A 22123-nucleotide genomic window follows, 5' to 3' on the forward strand; every position below is an offset into this window, starting at 1 on the left:
TTTTGGGTCATTACCTGTAAGGATGGGACTGCTGGGCCAATATGGTATTTCTTTAACTTTATGAGAAACTGACAAACTTTGCTAAAGTGGTTGTGCCATTTTATGTTTCTATGAGCAATGTATGAGTGCATAAATTGCTCTATATTCTTGCCCACACTTGGTATTGTTCATCTTAATTTTAGCTCTTCTACTATATTTGTTATGGTATCTCATTGCAGTTTTAACTTGCACTTCCCAGGTGACTAAGGATTTTGAACACCTTTACACATACATTGGCTGTTTTTGTATATTCTTTTATATACTATCTGTTCAAGTCTCTTGCGAATTTTTAATTGGGTTATCTTCTTAGTTGTTAAGAGTTCTTTGTATATTATAGCTACAATTCTGTCAGATATCTATTTATCTACCTCTAGACAGAGGAAATATTACCCCCAGTGTGTGGTTTCCCTCTCAATTTCCTGTTTCTGAAGGGCAAAATCATTTTAAAATGTAATTTTTAGCTTTTTAACGGTCCATTTCAAGTCAGTGTTTGTGCCCAGTGTGACCTAACGGTCAAGGTCCCTTTATTCATGCATAATATTTTACTGAAAAGATCTTTTCTCCATTGGATTATTTAGTACCTTGTAAAAAACCAATTGACCATATATATATTTCTGGATTTTCTGTTTCACTCAAGTATTCTATATATCTATCTTTTTGCCAGAATGACACTAAATTTATTTTGCACTACAGTAAGTCTTGAAACCAGGTAGTGTAAGTCCTTCAACTTTGCTCATTGTCAAGATTATTTTGGTTATTATTTGGTTATGTGGCAATCTGTAACTACATGTGAATTTTAGAATCAGCTTGTCAATTTCTTTAAAAAGAAGCTATTAAGATTTATAAATGGGACAGCACTGAATGTGTAGAAAATTTGAGGAAAATGGACATGTTAATAATATTGTGTCTTCCAATCCATTATCATGGGACGTCTTCATTTATTTAGACCATCTTTAATTTTACTAATCAGTGTTTTATAATCTTCAGTGTAGAGATCTTCCATATCTTTCCTTTATTCCCAAGTGTTCTAATTTGTTGATATTATAGTTTCTCAAAGTTCATTTTACACATGCTTGCAGCTTGTATATAGGAATAAAATTAATTTTTGTAAACTGATCCTATACACTGTGACCTTGCTATATTCATTTATCATTTCTAACAGGTCTTTGGTCACTTCGTGAATAGAAATAGTTTTTGCTTTCTAATTATCCTTTTTCTTTTTCTTTCCCCAAGACACTAGCTAGTGCTTCTAGGATAATGTTGAATAAAACGGGTGGGAGAGGAATGATTACCTTGTTTCTAATCTTAGGAAAAAAGCACTCAGTCTTTCACCATTAGGGATGGTATGAGGTACAGTTTTGGTGAGGTTTTTGTTTCTGTTTTTTTGTAGACAACATTTTTCAGGTTGAGAACGTTCTCATATAGTCCTAGTTTGCTGAGTTTTTATCATGGTTATAGAATACTGTCAGTAGCATTTTCTGTATTTACTGGAATTATCATATGATTTTTTCCTTCATTTGGTTAATATGGTAAATTACATTGTTTGAGTTTCCAGTGGTGAATCAACCTTGTATTTTTGGTATAAACCCCATTTGTTTTTGAAGTATTGTTCCTTTCACACTGCTTGATTAGATTTGCTAATATTTGAGAATTTTTACATCATCTTAATGAAAGATGTTCTTATTATGTCTGTTTAGTTTGGTATTCAGGTTATTCTGGCCTCATAAAATGAATTGGAAAACGTTCACTCCTCAATGATCTGCCAAGGTTTTTTAGGAGTGACATTCTTTCTAAATAGTTTGACAAAATTCACTTTTGACATCATCGAGGCCTCTGGTTCTCTTTGAAAGAAGGTTTGTGATTTTGAATTCGATTTAAAAGGCAAATATAGGGCTCTTTGGTTTTTTATTTCTTTTTGAGTTCAATCCTGGTAAGCTGTGTTTTTCAAGAAATTTTCCCATTTCTCCTAAGTTATTGAACTTATTCTCATAAAATGTTTTACTCTATTCTCTTGCTATTGTTTTAACGTCTGTGGTGATGTCCCTCTTTGATCACTAATATTAATAATTTATAATTTGCCTTTTTCTGTTTTGATTAGTCTTGCTAGGGATTTGTTGATTTTAGCAAGCTTTTCAAAGAGCTTGCTTGTATCTTTGTTAACTTTATCTATTATTTGTGTTTCCTATTTCATTGACTTCTGTTCTTCATTATTTTCCACTTACCGTGGATAGATTTTTCCTCTTCTTTTTCTAGATGCTTAAATGATAATGTAGATCATTGAATTTAAACCTTTCTTCTTTCCCTCTTAGCACTCCTTTAGACGGATAATGCAAATTCTGAGATGTTGCATTTTCATTTTTCGGGTTAAAATATTTTATAATATTTATTGTAATATTTTTCCTTGAATTTTAAGTTAGAGATATGTTATCTAATTTCCAAATATTTGGAGAACTGTCTAGACAACTTTTGTGATTAACTTCTACTTCACATTTATTGCTGTTAGAAAAAACATACTTCTAAGATTTCAATCTTGTGAAATTGAGTGAGACTTGTGCCACCCATATGTGGTCTACCTTGGTTAATGTTCCATGTACTTTTGAACAGAATGTGTATTCTGTAGTTACTGGATATAGTGTTCTATAATTATCAGTTAGCTCAATTTGGCTGATAATGCTTAGATATTATCTATACTTAGTGTTGTTTTTCATCTCCTTGCTCTATCAGTTATTGAAAGGGGATAATAAGAACTTCCATCTATGTTTGTGGATTTATCAGTTTCTCCACTCAATTTTTACAGCATTCCCTTCATGTATATTAAAGCTTATTTCTTCATGTATTTTAAAGACATTTAGAATCCTCATATCTTCTTGATGAATTGATCCCTTTATGAGATGCCTCCTTGTATTGAAATTCCTTTGGTGTGGTATTAATATAGCTACCCATTTTTTTGTTTTTACTCTGTCTTTAAATTTATAGCATCTTGTATTTTTATAAGCAGCTGACATGTCTTTTAATTAAAATGTGTCCATTTGCATTTAATGCAATTACTGACATGGTTGGATTTATGTTTACCATCTTGCTATTGGTTTTTGGTTCATCCCACATGTTCTTTGCTCTTTCCTGCCTTATTTTGAATAACTGAGTATGATTACTATTTAGCACTCCATTTTATCTCTTCTTTTGGTTTTTAAGATAACACTTTACTTTTTAAACCTTTGCTCTAGAGATTTACATAGGCATCCTTAATTTACTACAGTCTGCCATGAATTCATATTATTTCACATATAATGTAAGAACATTACAATAGTAAAGTTCCATTTAATTCCATCTTTTGTACTACTGTTGTCACATGGTTTTGTTTTTTGGTTTTTTTTTTCTTACATACTGTAGTCCCTACAATATTGTTATTACTTTCATTTTCATCATCTTTCAAAGAAATTCAGAAATGAGGAAAATTCTCTACTGATGTTTATCATTTTTGGTGTCCCTTATTTTTTAATGTATATATTTTTAATCTGGTATTATTTTCTTTAGCCTGAAAAACTTCTTTTAACACTTCCTATAGTGCAGATTTGCTGGTGACCAAACCTCCCTGCAAATTTCTTTAACTCATCTTAGCTTTTTGAGGAATATGTTACTGAATATAGAATTCTGTTTTTTTCTTTCAGCTCTTGAAAGATGCCATTCCATTTGATTGTTCTACGGCTTACATTATATCTGAGAATAAGTCACTGTATAATCTTATTTTCCCCCAGTACATAATTGTCTTTACCTCTCTGGTTTCTTTCAAAATATTCTAGTTTTTATTCTCAATTTGCATTTGATGGGTCTAGGTGTGCTTCTCCTTGCGTTTATACTGCCTGGGGTTTGTTAAGCATCCTGGACTTTGAATTTATAGTTTTCAAAAAATTTGCAACATTTGAGCCAAAATTATTTCTTTAAAAATTGTTTTCTTCTCCAATCTCTCCTCTACTTCTGGGACTCCAATTTCACATTTATCAGATTATTATTGTCCTGGAGATCACTAAGTCTTCAGTGATCTTTTCTCTTTTCCTCCCAGTGTTTGATCTGTTGATTCCAGATATAGTATTGCTTCCATTTCTCCACTGAGATTTGCCATCTGTTCCTTTAAATATATCCATCCTTTCCTTCAATCCCTTAAACGGGTTTATAGTAGCAATTTCAAAGTCGTTGGCTTCTAATTGCAACACTTCTGTCATCTCTCAGTTTGTTTCTATTAATTTTTTCCCCCTTGACTGTGGATCATGTTTTCCTGCTTCTTTTCCTGTCCTGTGATTCTTAATGATGTGGAGAAACATTTGGGAGAACATCTGGATTCAGGTGTCTTCCGTAATGGGTGTTGACTTTTGTTTCGGCAAGTATTTAATTAATTAGCCACTTAACCTGAGCCTCTTGAAGCTTATTTTTAAGTTGTTAGGGCAGGTCTAGGAGTAGCTCTTACTGTAGAGCTAAAGTAGCCCCACCCCTAAGGCCTGGCTTTTCTGAACTCTCAATCGAATGTCCAATGTATTCATCAATGTCAGTCCACTCCAGCTGATCAGAACGCCCGTTTCCCAGTATTGTGAGGTTTTCAACAGCTCACAGCTTTTTAGCGGCTGTTCTCCATCTTGCCTTGATAGTCTCACCTGGCACAAAGCAGCTTAGTTTAGAGTCTAAGACTTAAGAGAATCCCTAGATTTCCAGAGCCCCTTATCTGCACACCCCTCTCCAGTACCCTGCCCTGAAAATTCCAGCTCTCTCAGCAGCCCACGCTCTGCTCTTTGCCCCTTCAGCAAATAGACCGTTGTCCTCTGCTGGGCTCTGCCTCCTTGTGCCTCGTCCTAAAGGTATCTTCAGGCAGAAAATCAGTGCAGTTATGGGGGCTTACTTGATGTGTTTCCCTTCTCTTAGGGATCACAATCCTGTGCTGCCTATTTCCATTGTCTGGGGTTAAAAAACTGCTTCATGTATTTTGGCCAGTTTTATAGCTCTTTATGGTAAGAGGTCCACTCTGGAACTATTACTTTATTGTGGCTGGAAGTGGATTATAAACAGTCTAAATTGGTCTCCCCATATCCAGTCTTGTATCAACCTAGTCCATTCATAGTGCAGCAGTCAGAGAGATTTTTATGTGCAAATTTTTCCATTTTGTTAAGAAAATGTTCAAACATTCATAGAAGTAGAAAGAATTATGCAGTAAACCCCCATATGCCTACCACCTAAATTTTGCAATTAACATTTTCTTGATTTTCTTTATCACCTCTCTATCCACCCTTCTATCCATTCAAAGTCATCTTATTTTTTGTTGTTGTTGTTGCATTTTAAGGTAAGCTGAAGACATCATAACACAGAATCATTCTTACAAAACACAAATGTAAATCACATAGTTCCTGCTTCAAATTCATCCATAGGTTTACACTTCAGCTAATGACCAAAATCTGCGACATGATCTAGAATGACCTTTCTTGATCTGGGTTTTGCTGATCAGTCTCTTCTTCACTCCACCCTCCTTCCCCTGCCCCCTGGGTGCCTGCCACCCCTGATTTTGCTCAGTTATTCCAACAGCCTCTGCTCCTTCCTTTTGCAGGGCCTTTGAGTGAGTTTTCCTTTGACGGGAAAACCCTCCCCCAACCTCCTCCTCCATCTTGCCTGGATATGATGGCTGTTCATTCATTCTTCTCTTCCTCCAGTATGCTTCTCCTCAGCCCCTGGATATCAGCTGTGCCTTTTAAACACGCTCACAGCACTCCATACCTTTCTTTCAAAGAATTTACAGAAGTTTATAATTACAATCTTTGTCTTCCCCATTAGACAAAAGCTTCATAAAGACAAAAACTCTGCTTTGCCTCATTATGAGAAACCCAGTGTCTAGTAAGGTGCTTGGCAAATACATCTACTATCGTGTAGGCACTTAAAAAAAACATTCATTAAATGACTAAGTCATTTTTTTTTTTCTTAAGAAGTCTAAGTAAGAGAAAAAAGTACCTAGGAAGATTTTCTGCTTCTATATTAGTCTGTTATATTGAACCCAACCAGCAGGTACAGGGTCAGATCTCAATACTGCCTCCAGGCATAGTGCCCTCGTCCAGATTGTGGAGGAAGACAGTCATTCAGAAAGCCCTCTAGAGACAGGAAATCCACAATTTTGCATTGCTTCTAGACAGCCAGTCTAACTTCTCATAACACAGTGGCTCCATGTCTTCATTCCCATCTGAGATAGAGCTCTGAATATGAGTTTCGTTTTGTTTCAGAGGGAAGACGCTTTGATGGTATCTTTCAGGGTTTACAACCAGACACTGCTCAACCTCAAACCTTCCGTGCCTCTACCCACGTGTTCTCACCCTACAATATCAGAGCAACGCGCACCGCTCCCCTCCGCCTCTGGGACCTGGGAGAGCGGTCTCATACGGGAGGAGGATCCTTGGGCCTGGGGTGCCTGCATCTGCTGAAATATTAAAATGAAACTCCAAGAAAGGAATGACTGCCAGACTTGCATAAAGAAGAGCTCCCTGTACCATGAACATACTGGTCTTTGTATGCTGAGCTGCCCGGCTAGACCAATATTTGATCTCTGTAAGCAATTTCACCAGCCTGCAAAAGAACATCTCACAGAAGGAAAAAAAAAGACTGACATAAGGTTGACAGTAGCATCTTAGGAGCGATCGGCAGTGTGTTTCTCATAAGAAGTCAGATTATTGAATTCATAAACATTCCTTTTGTTGTAGAAGTGATAGCAGCTGTTAAGGGCCACCAATCGAATAGGGAACATGGGAAAATTATGGCTTTAATTTTGACCATTAAGTTACTAGCAGCTTTATGAAGAGCTGGGCCTGTGGATGGAAGTACTGTCATGAATTCTCTTTCCCCCAGGACTTGCGATCAACAGACTCAACAACCGCCCTACACAACACCGACACCCACAACTACCTCTCCCCCAATCCTAACTGCACATCAACACACCAGAGCGCGGTGGAGGGAAGGCTGCCGATGGAGCAGCTGCTTAGCACCGAGCTCTCCGTCAGCAAAACAGGTGCCCAGGAGGGCACACGTGGCCAGAGGTGCCTCACGGTCCTGAGAGGGCTTTGCTCTGCATTATGGAAAAAGGAACTGGGTCAGGAACAGATGATAGCCACAGCTGACAAGTGAGGGAGCTCGCCTGAATCTGCCGCTAGTGCCAGGCTGTGGTCTCCTGCTGTTGCCAGGGAAACAGACAGCAGCTTGATGGAAACAAGGATCAGCGAAAACTTTCACTTACCTCGCTTCCACTGATCCCGACAGCCATTTCTATGGAAACAGCAGAGAGGTTACCACTCACTTGTTAATGTCAGGTATGGCTAGCAGCCTGTGCCCTCCAGGCACGGTGGTACCAACAGCACCAGGATCCAGCTGCCGGCCACGCCCGACAGCCTTTTAACTGCAACAAGAAAGTTCAGGGTTTAAAAGTATAGATAAATGTTTAGCTTGGTTCTTCATTAGAAAAAAGGAAAGACTGCATTCTTCCATGCAAAGCTGCATCGGGGCTCAATTCCTTGTTCTACCCAAGCCAAACCAGGTGAAGGCACTAAAGGGCCCAAGCCTCCTTCCCTTGACCTTCAACCCCACTCACAGCATGACCTCCAAAGGCAAGAAGAGAGACTTTTTTTTTTGTCCAACTGTGTGGACAAATCTTTCACATGTTCACCTACTCAAACCAAAGACAAACCAGCTAAATGTGAGAGCTCTTTGGCTGCCAGTGATCATTAAAGGTATCTTTGTCTGGAATTCTGGTAGCATGATCACCACTAATTACACATAGAAAAATATCTTTTTTTTTTTTTTTGAGTGATAAGATCTACTAAGAACCCTGTACCCTCTTTTTTGTTTTTAGACTAGACCTCAATGTCGCTTCTGAGTCTGCTGGTCGGGATACAGAATTCAATCATGAATCAGTACAACTTCATTCTGTGATATAGCGGCCCCCAATCACACGAGCAGCCCACCACCTATCACCCCCCCTTCCAGTGTTGTAAGCAAGTCAGCTACTCTTCTAAAACACAGATATGTCAGGAGTATGCATAGGAAGAAATTCTGGTGTTCATTCTCAATCAGCCGATGCTGGTCAAGTGTTGAATGAGAGCAAAATCTAATCCCAGTCATGAATGATTTATAAGAAGGCCTCTTCCCAGAGGTTATTCTCCACTTAGAAAACGTTCACAAGTGATACAACTACCCTCTACCTGCTATGTTTTGCCTCATGAGCCAATATGCAAGGAGAAGAAATCAGAGGCCATCTCTGACCTACTGTGTCTCATAATGGCGGGAATTTAAATGGACCAAGGTGCAAATGATGAGGCCCCCAACAGGATCCTGCTCTGTAAAATCCTGAAATCACAGTCCAGAGGGCCACTGCTCCCACCACTCTCCCGCCCATCCCTTCCATGCCTACGGTTGCACGGCAAAATAGCCATGCCTGGGTCCTTGTGAGGCCCTGGGATTCGATGCATCTAGAATGGGGTAGAGGAAGACCTCAACGGTGAAATTCAGAATGATCCACTGGTTTGAAAACGGCCCTTGTTTTTCTATAATGCTTTACCTCATCCATATTCCCTCAAAACTTCTGAAGTTAAGATAAACAGGCCTCTAGTAATATAAAATTGGATTAATGATTTAAAAAGATACCTGTGATCCGGTAAATTGGAACTTATAGACATGGACTGGGTTTACATTCAGTCTTAGGTCATAAAATCTGCTTTACAAAGAAACACTTATCTTCTAACATACAAAGCCTGCTTAAGAGAGTGTTTCAAATATTTTCCCTAAGATGTTGGCAAAACCAAAGCTTTGAATTCATAGGCGAGTTATAAATGATTTTAATCTATTCTTTAAAGCAGGCCCAGGAGGTGGTTTATGTAATAATATCCTTCAGTAATCACTGGCTTATGTCATTATATATCCATGTGTGTATGCAATAAAACATTTAAAAATATTCTATAACTTTGACTTTCCACTAATGCAGGCCGATCTTGGCCAGTTATTATTAGTTTAAAAGGACTGAGTTGATTAGATTCTTTTCTTGCATCAAATCACGTTTTATCTTTTCTCACTCAAGCCACCACAGTGACAAAGAATGAGCACTCTATGCTCTAGCTCACTGAATCCTCACACAACTCACATGGTTGGTATTATTAGCTCCATTGCACAGACGAAGAAAGTGAGGCTCAATCAAATCTCGGCTATCCAACTCTAAGAAGCTGGCATGATTAACCACAATGCTGCAGAAATGCCTTTCCCCTATGTTGTGCCAAAAAAATCACTGTCAGAGAGAACCTGAGTCACAACGATTTAAGTTGCAAAATACTTTGTGGCTGACAAAGAACCTCCACAGCCTCCTCGTGGGAGGCACAGGGTACAGTATTCATGTGTATACAGAGCTCATTTCCGTTAGTCACTACCTGGGAAACCCAGAAAATGGTACACTTTAATTTGTAAAGAACCCTTGTGTCTGTCCCTTCACCCAGAGAGGGGACAGGGAGGAAGTCCATGGATTTAAGATGAAGATGCATTCACTGAGTAAAATCCTTTACTTCTACGTTCATTAGCTGATATATAAGTCAGCCACCCAATGGGGAAGGCTGCACAATGGGACCACCCCTCCTTGAGGGACCAGGAGACCAAAGCTCAGGACTACAAAGTGAAGTCCCAGAGTTGGTGGCTGACACTGGCAGGACCAGAGCCCAGGCCTTTGCGTCTCTTCTTGGGGGTTTGAACCACACCTTGGGGGCCTAACCACAGGTATGCCTGGTGTCAGGTGGGTCCTGCAGGTGAAGAAGTGAGCCCACTGCCCAGGACCACCATTTTCCCCCCAGGGTATCTGGCAGTGGTTCGAAAGAAACCAAGCACTGAGACACCAACGAGTTCTCTTATTCGGTCTATTTACTGGCAAAAACCTCAAAAGGGACAAGGAGTTTAATGAATAATTTTAAAAGTAAAAAAATCACGAAGCTTCTAAAACACACACACATACACACACACACACACACACACACACAAAAAAAAAACCCAAAACCCCAGCATGAGAAGAGACGTATCTATCTGATTTATAGACGTGAATGAGACATTCTTTCCAATCCCTGGTCATAACGGAACCATCTCCTCAACGACAATGTGAAATTGTAGCACAAGCCACAGACCTTCTCGGCTCCCCCTCCCCAGAGAACACTACCATCAGAGATAAAAGTCTTCATCTGTGTTCATGCTTGGTTACACAGGGTGTACACTTCATAAACTTCATACTCACCTTGAGAAAAGCATCTGTTGTAAAACCAAAGATTTTTCCAAAGCATCAGTCTTAGAATGCTTTAAACACGTACCAACACCAAATCAAGTGTGCAGATTAAAACCAGTTCACGAATACAATAGGATGGCATGGCCACATACACAAAAAAAGAAAAAAAGCCAAGGAGCAGAAACAAGTATTTTCAAGGGGTTAACAGACTTAAAGACACACAAGCATCATTTAACGATTGTTCATCAGAAGGCGATAGCAAGGTCTAAAGTTTCTAAAACGGGAGGCTTTTAATTCAGTGCTTTAAGGATTGTGTGCTGGTCTGATGGTCCCTAAAGGGCCACGCAACACAAATTATCCCCCTTTTAACATCTACCTCCCTTCAATGTTCCCTAAAAAAAACTGTGAAGACTCTAAGACTAAAGCAAATTTTTAAAAATTTAACAAGAAAATGCATACGAGTGACTCTTTTTGATTTTTTGTTGTTGTTGCTTTGGGAGCCAGTCAAGGGGGAGGAGCTGGGCAGAGGAGCAGGGAATTGTCCAGGGAGGTGGGAGCAAGCTCCTCATCGGTTTTCCCCTGCAGATCCCGTATCCCCTTTCAAGATCCAGCTCACAGACATGCAGCCTTCCCAGCCCTTTGGTCTACACCTCTGTTCCAGCTCTGCCATCCTGCACTGCTTCACGACAGTCTCCCCACCAGGCACTGAAAGCCTGAGCCCAGCGCCTCTGTGTCTTTGGCGCACCGGCACCTCGGGTCTCTGGTCCGGAGCCAGGCACGCCATTGCAATCTCCCTCAGAAGGGATCTAGTTTTGTTCTGATACCAAGGTGTTTTAACATTACTTGTTATTTTCCCTAAAATATATCCCAGTAAACTGGCCATCCCGTGAGGGTATCACTGTTGTCATCCTCTATGGGGGTCAACATTTAATGCCCGCCACCATTCTGATAAGGAGCCCTTCCTCCCACCGTTTCCTTTTCCCCTGTCTGGAGCTGCTTCATCATCATGCCGGGGCGATGCCTCCTGCTCTGGGAAGCTTAGAGATAAGGCATGTCACTGGCACTGTTAAAATTAGCAGTTTCCATGGCCTCAGTCAGTTTGGTTGAACTTAGAAGACATGGGGTGCCAAGGAATGCATGATAGAATTGCTGTTAACCTCGTGTGGGCCATTCCTGAGGCAAAACTGACACTAGGCTGTTTCTCCAGGGATAAATTCCACCCTTACCAGCCCAACACTAACCTACGGCCACAGAGATTCATCAGGATGAAAGCACTCCTCGAGGGTTACGACTTTCACACAGGGGCTTGCGGAGCCAGTCCTCTGTGGAAGGAAGCTTTGGTGGGAGTGGGGGATGCTGTCACACCCTCAACCTGGCCCCACTGCCCTCACTGGGGGCTCGGGCTCCAGGGCCGTCTCTAGAGAGGGGCTTCCCGAGACAGCTGTGCGTCCATGGTGTAAAACTGACCACACTCCATCAAGGAGAACCCCAAATACGTTATCCCCTGAAAACAGGCAGGGCAGTTTAGAGGGTGGACAAGGAGCTGTGCTCTCTGCTCTGGAAAAGGCGGTGTTTGGACAAATGTGATCCAGGGCTCCTTGCTGACTCAGCATTCCATGAAGGCATCATCCCCACCCCCCACCCCGAGACACAAGCTTGGAAAGAGGAAGGTAAAGCAGGTGAGGACTCACTCACGTGGAATGAAGGGTCCCACCAGTCCTTCCTGAGGAAGTGTGAGCATGGTGGATGACTGGGTTCCTCTGGGGAGATGGGGCCTCTGCCCTCCAGCAGTGTTTAAGTTCTGGGGCAGCTTCTGGGAGAGCCCAGAGAGCCCCTTCTTCCTTCTCAGGGTGCTCCTCTTTCTGGGTGTCTGTGGGCGGTGAGGACACAGAGCCGCCCCAGGGGCTTGGGACAGCATCCCCGAGTACAGGCAGGGCAGAGCCCAGAAACACCAGGAACCCCTTCCCGAGCCAGCCTCCACTCTCTACGGAGAATCCTCTCTATGGAAGGTCATCCAAGGGGTGGAGGCAGCCAAGTGACATTTCAAAAATGGTGACTGAGTGAGCAGGACCATAAGGCCCTAGGAAGTGTGTATGCAAAAGCTGCTCATTACTCTGCATTAGAGATTCCACAAGTGGAAACTAATCATGAGTTAGCGAGACAATTCTCACAGTGACAGTAGCAGAAAACCAAGCAAATAAATGACTTGAAGGATGCAAGATTTTGGAAATTGTCTAGTATTTATGTGCTAATCTAGGCTTATTCCTCTTTCTCAATAAAAACCGAAATGCCCAGGAAATATTCATGATACGCTATGGGTAACTCAAAAAGGCCAGGTTATATACTAATGGGAACAAAGCCACAAAAACATAAGGCCCTTTCCTGGGAGACACCAAGGCTGGGACTCCTTTCACTCACTTGCAATCCGCTTCTGTACATGGGCACACTAATGCACCTGGCTTCAGGGACACGCTTTCATGAGATTAATAATGTGTGGCAAGTGTCAGAAACACAGAATCCCACAGAGAAGATACAGGCAGAGAGAATCACAGTTCAATCCAAAAGCAACACACAGAAGGGATGTCAGAGTCCACACGCATGCAGAGGAGGCGCAGGGAGCAGCTGGGGGACACGCAGAGCCGCCCCACACGAGGCAGCAGCAGAATGTGCAACACGGATCTGACTGCTTACCCACTAAGGACACCAAGAACCAGGTTAAGGACGAAAAATGAGCCAAGGATGATCAGACTAACAAAATACACCCATGGCCATTCCCATCCTATCGCATCATTTACCTGTAAAATGTAAGGAGATCAGTTATCAGTTATCCATTTACTAAAGAGCGGAGCCCCCAGGAGCAGCTGCTAGACCACTCAGGGCTTTGAGTGAAGACTACAGCTCTGAGGACAGGGACCCCCCACCTAGGACCTTTCATTTTTGTCTTCGGGTACGGACAAGTTCTGCTGCTGAAATCTACAAACCTGGCCTACCAAAAGTCGGCCAGGACCAGCTCATTTAGCTACTGTTTTGTACCAATTAATCTGCATATTTGGATCCAGACCAATCAAGCAATTATAGATGTATCTCATTTTAGGACAGACAAAAGGGCAAGCAATGGAGTCTATTTAAATCCCAAGCAACAACGCTGATTAATTTCTGGTCAATAACCGTTCCACAGCTTTCTTTCATAAAGGCTGGTGAGGTTCCAGGAAGCATCTTGACTTGGGAAGCCTCAGCAGAAGAGAAAGCATCTCAGAGGACATAGAACGTGTTTGGCACCCACCCGGCCAACCCCATCTAGCAAAACCTGTGTGGTCTTGGCAACTGTCCTCAGGACTCTGCTTTCAAGATGAAAGAGGTGTAGCTTACCCGCTCAATACACCAAGTACAAGATTTAGTACGAAAAATGACCCAAAGATGACGAGACTGACAAAATACACCCAGGGCAATTCAAATCCCATAGCATCATTCATCTGCAAGAAATAAGATGGTCTCATAGGAGTGGGTTAATAAGAGGATCTAATAAAGAGAGAGGGTCATTAGAGACAGCATTCTATACATTAAATTAAACATTTACTTAGATTTGAATCAGAGACAACAATAGCCAAGAAGCATTCACTATATATTCCCAACACACACACACACACACACACACACACGCACGCACGCACGCATACACACGCATGCCCATGAAGAGTCATCAAAGCTTTGGGGGCAAATAATAGCAGACTTTGACACAGGCAAGGAAATCAGCTGGGATCTGGCTCTTTCTCACTGGAAACACTCTTGGATCATGGACTTTCAGAATAGATCTTGGTAGATCTATTCTAAGCTAGTGCTTAGCTGGAAAGTATTTCCTACACTACCCAAGTTGTTAGAACTTTCTGCTTTTAAAATTTGTGATGGTGGAAAAGTCTTACTTAGATAAACTTGCAACATCTGACTCTATAAATTCTTTTCCTTAGGAAAAAAAACCCTAAAATAATAAATTTCTATTGGAAGCCAACCTATCCAAAGAAACCTAACCCACCTAAAATCTAGATTATCTGCCATCAGTGAGTGCAAGTATAGCTCAATGAACGTAAAGAGGAAAGTGCTCAGAAGTCCACTAGCTGACATGCATTCAAGGGTGCTTTGGGGAATGAGATTTTTGCCAACTACATCCAAGGAAGGACCCAGGAAAAAGAAAGAAACACTTATCTCCCACACCTACCTTGACCTAAATGACCCACCCTGGGAGAGCTGGCTGTAGCTGTGAGCTGACTGGGACGAGGTGAAAGAGGGCTGGTCCAGAGGAACCCTGTGCCACTACTTCTGGAACAATCTCAAGCAGCACAGTTAGACGTGGCCTCCATGGCAGACCCTCACAGGGAAGGTTTGGTCATGAGCAGTTCTCATGCGGGAGCAAACAGGTGCTTTGAGGTTCATGGCTAAAGATGGAACTTCCCAGCAGCACAGATCCGTGTTAAATTAGGCAAACACTTCTCCCAGGAAGGAGGTATTAAAGATCAGTCCAGGGACAAAATAAATGACTGCAGGCCTGACTTTGCTGAACACCCAGAATCTTGGCCAACAGAACTATTTGTGGTCTGTGAGAGTCATGGTTCTTGCCTCAAGGGTGCAAGCCGCCCCTTCGGCCTTGAAGCATGTGATTTCTTCCATATTATCTGGCTCCTGATTTTAGCTTTGCAGAATGAAGTGCATGCATTTCACTATGTTTGCCTCATGCAGAAGCCAAACAGGAAAAGAGAACATTAAAAAAAAAAAAAAAAAAAAAAAGACTTAACATCTGTTGCTGAAGTCTAAGGAGAGGGCATTAAATCCCTTATGAAACACCTGTTTGGCCACATGAAAATTGATGTGCTTAATAGAACTCCTATCGGTCTGCACATCTCACATTGGCAATTAGAGTAATGAATGAACCGGGGCCATGGCTGCAATTGTTGATCTAATTAAGCTGGATAAACTAATTTCAGAAGGAAGGCAGAGGATAATTCTTCCAAAGCAACGACACCACTAACCTTATTTAAAAACCCGTGTATAGAGGAGAAGAACCAGGCTGCCTGGCGTAGTGGCCAGAGCCCAGCCTGGAGTCCGGACCTTCCATGGAGACCTCTCTGGGTCTGTCTCCTCTGTGTGGGAGCAGCGCAGGCGACAGGGGAAAGCGTGCTCGTGGGGTGAGGGAAGGATGGGCCACGTCCGGGACTCCCATCAGGAGACCTCACCCTTGTACAGCCCTGGCGCTGGATGTCCCGCCTTGAGAGAGCTGGCTCCAGCAGTGAGCTGACCGGGAGGAGGTGAAACAGGGCTGGTCAGCGGCCAGGCCAACTGCTTTACCAATCCTCATTCAGATCTCAGTCTTTTCTTCCAGGGAATGTTCTAGCAACAGCAGTCTGCTCCACTTGGGAGGGCACTTTTTTTTTTTTTTTTTAATTAAAGCGGCTTTTAACTTCTTGGGAGTAGGTGTTGGACAGAGTCACATTTACGTGGAGCAGAAATACCAACTGGAATGATAGCTGGGGGCTGGAGGGAAGGCCACAGAAGACGGTCTCTAACTCTCCAGAAGGTGGGGGACAAGAAACAAAACTTCAGCTCTCAGGGCCAGTCTTTCTCCAAAACTAAATCTCAACCCAAGTCTCTTCTCAGAGGCCAGTATTTCTCAGACCTTACTGTATACACAGGACAAGTCAGAACTGGCAAGCTATTCCCCAAAATACCCAAATGACAATAAAGACTCTGCTGGGGATTTTGTCTGCATGTGGTCTTTATCAACAAGGAAAAAATCAGCACGAGCTGAAGGGTTTCAATTTAGATTCATTCTTAAAAGATTCATATCAAAGTCATCATGTGGGGTCACCTGGTACCTAGAAAATAATATTCTATTTAGTTTGTGTTTTTCCCCTCATTTCAAAGGCCGAAATGCACATTCTTATCTCCAATTAAAGACCAACCTAAGGCTTTTTTTTTTTTCTTTCTAACTGGTGAAAACACTACTGGGAACGTGGTATACTGGTTGTGGCTCCGCAAGCCAGGAATAAGAGAAAGGCACAGAAAGACATGCCGTCAGCCAATGAGAAAGGAATTTCCCAGGTGTCTTGAATGAAATAGATGGTCAATTGGATCATGAGAACTTCCCATTGGAGTCTGGCAGCCAGCACCTCCATAGGTGTGTTCACTGAGGAAAGAGCTTGGCTCTAAGGCAAAAGGTCATAAATGTTTTATATATTAGTAGTTCTCTCCTGAAACCAACACTATTTTAATTTCCTATCCTTAAAAAGATTTCCTCTGAACTGAAGAAGAATTGGATCATATAGTCTAACTGTGCATCTTGTAGACAAGAAAACTAAAGCCCAGAGGGTTGTGATGACCTACCGAAGGTTATGCACCCAGCCCTATCCAGCCTTCATGCTCTTCCCTTGCCCTACACCCTGCTGCCTCCGTAGACAACAAATATGCGTGGGTCAGATGGCAGTGTAATTATGCTTATGGAACTCACTTTATAAAAGAGCTCTAGAAGGACTTTTTTTTTTCCCCACCAGAAATTGTTAATCCCACTCCCACACATCTGAATGGTTCTAAGTATGTCTTCCTGCATATTAGACCCACCCGCACTTTTCTCAAGACCCAGCCAGTCCTTTGCCAGAAATTCTTGAGAATCAGGCATCAATGAGCTTGAGAACACTGACTGAACAGAAGCTTGACAAGATGTGAAGTAATCCCTGGCGAAGACTTTGCCCACCATATACAAACGCCTGAAGGATTGAGAAACTTGCTCTCAATCAATATCTACAATCTGATCTCCTTGGTCATCTCTCAAGATGTGCCCTTTACACCCTAGTTGTGCACAAAAAATGATATTTAAACATGGCCCTTGTACGCTGAGGCAATGGGATTGTACCAGAAGGAGTAAGAGTAACAAGTATTTGTCGAGCACCTGCTCTGTACTAGGCACAGTTGTGTACCTTCCACCTGACCACAGCCCATTAAATATTAAGAAGGTTTGGTGTCTTGGCTCTTGTCTATCTCTGATGAGTTAATAAATGTAATCAATAAGTAATTAAAAACAACCTGATGTGTTTCAGAGGATAAGATCTTAGTGAACTGTATGGGAGATTACTTAGCTGCCCTCTAGTGTTCTAGAATGATTCACAAACCTCTGACAGTAGAGAATGCCAAGGAAAGAGTGCTGAGTTCCAGTCTAGGGCAGGGGCCACCAAACTATGACCTGTGGGCCAAAGCCAGCCCACCACCTGCCTTTGCACAGCCCGTGACCTTCAAAATCCCAGACCTTCTAAGAAAGGGATATAGACTGAGATAATGTTGATAAGTTACTTGAGTTCCTCCATTAGAATGAAGGTGCCCTGTAATTCACAGAGAATATAATTATTATATTGTCAAATTATTAGCTCTACGATTGTCATATTAACAATAGAGATAATAATTATACAATCCTAGGTGATACTTAAAGGTTCTGAGGAAAGCAATGGGAACTTTTGTTTCTGGGTGCATGGAGTTTTCTCTCCTTGAATCACATACTCCCAGTTCTCACTTGCTTGACAACAGAAAAACTGTCATGAGAGAATCCATGTACAAAAATATAACAAAGTATAAAACTGTGTATTAGTCAAGGCATGTTGGATCAGCAGTGGACAATTCACTCTGACAACAGAGAGAACAGCAGAGCTGAGAGAAGTCACACATTTTTTTTAAATCAGAATGTTTCTGTCCCGTTTGGTGGTGGGGCAGGGATCAAAGTTTGGGCTATTTGGATAAATCTTTTCTATGTATCAGAAACTTCAAGGCAAGAGTGAGAGTGAGACCTCAACTAATCTAACTAGGATTTGCAACTTTGAAGATAATACTGACAATGAACCTTTTATCTAATTTGAAGGTCCCCTTGCTATGACCATGATCTTGGCTCATCCAATATAATTTCCCTCCTTCTTCCTCTTCATGAAAGGCATTATCTTATGGATATAAATAACACACATGCATTACCATACACACACACACACACACACTCACTCTCTCTCTCTCTCTCTCTCTCTCTTTCCTAGGACAATAAGAAAAGGGAAGGGAAGAGAAACAAGATAGAACATGTTGGTGATACTCAAAACTTTTTACCAAACTAGACTCACGCTCTGGGGAAGAAAATAAAAACATATCTTCTTTACCTAACATTGACTATATAAGGAACTTCTACAATCCTGTAAGCATGGTGTTCACTGGTGAAGGGAAGCAAAAACCTATTTATAACCATCGTGTGTCAGGTTCTCTGAAGTTATAAAGGAATATGGAACCCTACAAAGAGTCTAAAATTTAGACACTGCCAGAAGTTACTTCTCAATTTCTAACTAAAGACTGCCCATTCAAGAAGTACTTTATTACTAATTGCCTTTTAACAAATCATTATTGGAAACCTGATTAATCCCATTTGAACTTGGGTTTAGGCTCAAAATCTGCATGTCAGCTGTTTTTCCCAGCAATCTGTGCCATGGAAATTAATTTCTAAACTTCTGTGAGCTTTTTCAAAATTCTACCAAATAAATAAGCAAACAAACTCAGCTCTGGGAAATAGTTGTTAAAATACTACTGTTCTTCATTTATAGCAAACCCTTCTGGCTCTGTCAGGAACAAGAAGAACCAGACCTTAGCCACAGAAAGGGCCGCAATGTCTGTCTGTTGTCATTGCAGGTTGGATGGGTCCACCAGCCCTGGAAGTTTGATGTGCCTTTCCCACCCTCCCTGCCAGACTTCTAGAGCTCCAAAGAGAAAGGAAGAGAGAGGTAGGGGCTTGTGCTGGGCTGATTTATGGGAATGCTGAAGATGCAAAAGGGAAATAGCATAATAAGGGAAAAATCCATTTTGGCCTGAAGGTTGTAGGTTGTACTAAGTTCATGGAAAGCATAAAAGTGATCCAATTTATATTCCCTATCTTCTGTTTAGGATCTGGTAGAGCAACCTACATTTATGTTAAAAAAAAAAAAATCAAACTCGTGGAAGTCCAGAAGGCTCTTAACTTGGAAAATAACCCCTGGCTCTCTAAGAGTTTAATTCAGAATGGCCCTGACTTTGGGATTTCCTCTAAAGCAAGGACTCGTGGGCACACTAAGCAGCAAGTACCCACGTAGAATGGGGGAGTGGGGGCAGCCCACATTACACAGTGGCTTTCTGGAATAGAAACTAGGGCCCTGAGGAAGAAAGAGGAGGAGTCTTACTGAGTGAGGAGAGGGTCTGCTTCCCTTCCCAAGAACTGTCAGGGTTTCTTTTTCAGCTAACTCTTCAATGGCTCTAGCAAATGCAACACTCTTATCCAAAGAAAGAACACTCCACACACTCTGTCCTCCAGCTGCTTACCCAGTAGAGCACGTCTGTCCAGCCCTCCATGGTGATGCACTGAAACACGGTGAGCATGGCAAAGGCAAAGTTATCAAAGTTGGTGATGCCTCCATTTGGGCCAACCCAGCCACTCCTACACTCGGTGCCATTGGAGGCACACTGGCGTCCATTCCCTGAGAACGCACATGGCGCTGGGTCCTCTTCGGCTAGGATATCTGCAAACAGAGCACACAGGCTTCACCACTCCAGACATGAGCACCAGGAAGCCCAAGGCCGGCGGAAGCGGAGTGTCCTTGCCAGAGTCTGGAACACCAGCCTCCCAGCTATGCTGTCAGACTCTCACTTGACCCTCAAGGTCCACTTCAAAGACTCCCTCCTTCATGGCATATGCCATTTCTGTACTCAGAATCCATGGCTCTCTCCTCCACCCTGACTCTATAGCACCTTTCTTAAATGTATAGAGAACAATGGTGGGGATTCCACTCATGTTCTAGTATTGGGGGTACCTCATCTTATTTGCCAGGAATACATAGGAAATCAGGATAGAAAAGGAGATTAAATCCTCATTTATTCTGAACATAATTCATGCTAAGAACTGGCTGGTTCTTACTGGTTTTACTGGTATATTTGGCTTCCACCCCTCACCATTTCGTTTTAGATTTTCCCAAAACCACAGAAGTTATTTTGGGAAAAATTAATTTTTTTAAAAGTTAGGTTAGCTACCATTTTCATTACTCACCTGTGTCAGCAAAAAAACATGTTTTGTGCATTTTTCCAATAAAAAGTTCCAATCCTATAATAGCATAGATTATGATTACAAATAATACCAAAAGGGCTATGTGAAGGAGGGGAACCATGGCTTTTATAATGGAGTTCAGGACAACTTGTAAACCTAGGAGAGATAGAAATAAGTTTGTGAGCCAGGGAGATACTTCAAGGATACATACATATACATATACTTCAAGGATAAATATATATATTATGTGTATACATACATACACACATACATACACACACGCACATATCTATATATAAATACACATAAAATTCCTGATGCCCTGATGCCTGCTCCATATGACACACAGTAATAAAACTCAAAGAGATATTTAACATTAAATTAACATTAAACCTGGATGTGAGATAAGTTAAAAAGGAACCTAAAAGACCATCTAATCCAACTGCCTCACGCAACAGATGGAAAAACTAAGCCCCAGAGAGAGGACTTACTGCCCAATATCAAAGTCAGTGATTCATTCATGTGTTCGTTCATCCATTCAACAAAATTCCTTGAACAGCTACCATGTGGCAAGCGTAAAGTTTAGTGCTTTGGGAAATATGAAGATGTATTACATAAAGTGCCTTCTCTCAAAGAGGGTATGTTCTAGAAGGAGACATAAGAATTAAACACAAATTACCCTAGGGTAGCACACAGACGCTATAGTCGAACAGTTAAAATTAAAGAGGGATGGATGAAAGACATCGCTTCTGAGTGGCAATTAAGACAGAGGACTGGGTAGCAGCCCCCTCTCGCCAGGGCCTAAAGGTGGAAGAAGATGGATTTGCACAGGTGGGCCTGGGACAGGGGCCACTCTGGCCAGAGGGAAGAGCACCAGAAGCACAGAGGTGAGCCAGGCAACGTGGGCCGGGTGCCCGTGAGTCTTGGTTGGTGGTCACACGGTGGAAAGAAGATCAGGAAAGAAAAGCAGATTGCAGCAAGGTAGCTCTGGGTATTAAATTGGATTACAGGCCCAGACTTGAGTCCATTGGCAAAACCCCCATGCCTAAACAACAAGCCTGTCAAAAGGAGGCTGCCCCTGGAACGAGAGAGGGAGGAGGGGGCAAGAGCCGCTTTGCACCGGGGAAGCCGGATCATGGGCGTAGCATTAAGAGGGAAGTGTTGTGCAGCTGGGACGTGGACTTGAGAGACGAGGATGGGGCCCAGACACCTGGAAGTTCTGCACAGAGCCACACTCCGAGCTGCAGCGCAGGACGGGAGTGAGATCACGGAAAGAGGGTGGGCGAGGCGACCCTGAGGTTAGGAGCAGGTAGGCAGAAGCAGCAGACTGAGGGTCAGAAAGAAACCAGAACCCACACTGCAGCCAGGCTTCCGGACTCCCGGGTTTAGCGCCCGTGTTCTCCCCCCACCCCACGAGCACAGACGCTGCTCTGTGCCCTTCACGCTTTCCGCATTCTTCCCTCTCTTCCCCTACCCCTCCCCGCCGTCTCTCCCCCTTCACACTGCTCTTTTAGAGTATCTTCTCACTCTCCCAATACATACTCAAAGAACAAAAGAGCCTAAGAAGCCAAGACGCTAGAAGACAGACAGAAGTCACAACACACCAAGCAAAGAGAGTGTTCACTAGCAACAGCAACGAGAGTTGACTGTGAGTGGAAGTACACGGAAAGCGGGGAGGGATGAGATGCAGAGGGAACACCGCGAGAGGGGGATTTCAGACTCAGGAAGAGCCCGTCTTTCCAAGA

General features: G+C 42.3%; 1 protein-coding gene across 5 annotated transcripts in view; it reads right to left on the reverse strand.

Moving 5' to 3' along the window:
• CACNA1D (calcium voltage-gated channel subunit alpha1 D) overlaps positions 1-22123 on the reverse strand; it is a 292448-nt gene that overhangs the window by 120518 nt on the left and 149807 nt on the right. For 3 of the 5 annotated variants that reach the window (XM_088028075.1, XM_028124508.2, XM_088028067.1), the window contains exons 6-8: positions 20382-20534; positions 19661-19857; positions 12995-13098 (exon numbers count right to left, since the gene is read on the reverse strand). In XM_088028075.1, the coding sequence (XP_087884201.1) occupies positions 12995-13098; positions 19661-19857; positions 20382-20534 (454 nt within the window). Of the gene's footprint in view, positions 1-12994; positions 13099-13672; positions 13777-19660; positions 19858-20381; positions 20535-22123 lie in introns of all 5 variants that reach the window. The other 2 variants (XM_028124510.2, XM_028124509.2) reach the window with 1 other exon arrangement.

The sequence above is a fragment of the Eumetopias jubatus genome, unplaced genomic scaffold, assembly GCF_037043125.1.
Source record: "Eumetopias jubatus isolate StellerSeaLion01/CBP00866 unplaced genomic scaffold, mEumJub1_p1.0 scaffold_1, whole genome shotgun sequence".
Lineage (NCBI taxonomy): Eukaryota > Metazoa > Chordata > Mammalia > Carnivora > Otariidae > Eumetopias > Eumetopias jubatus.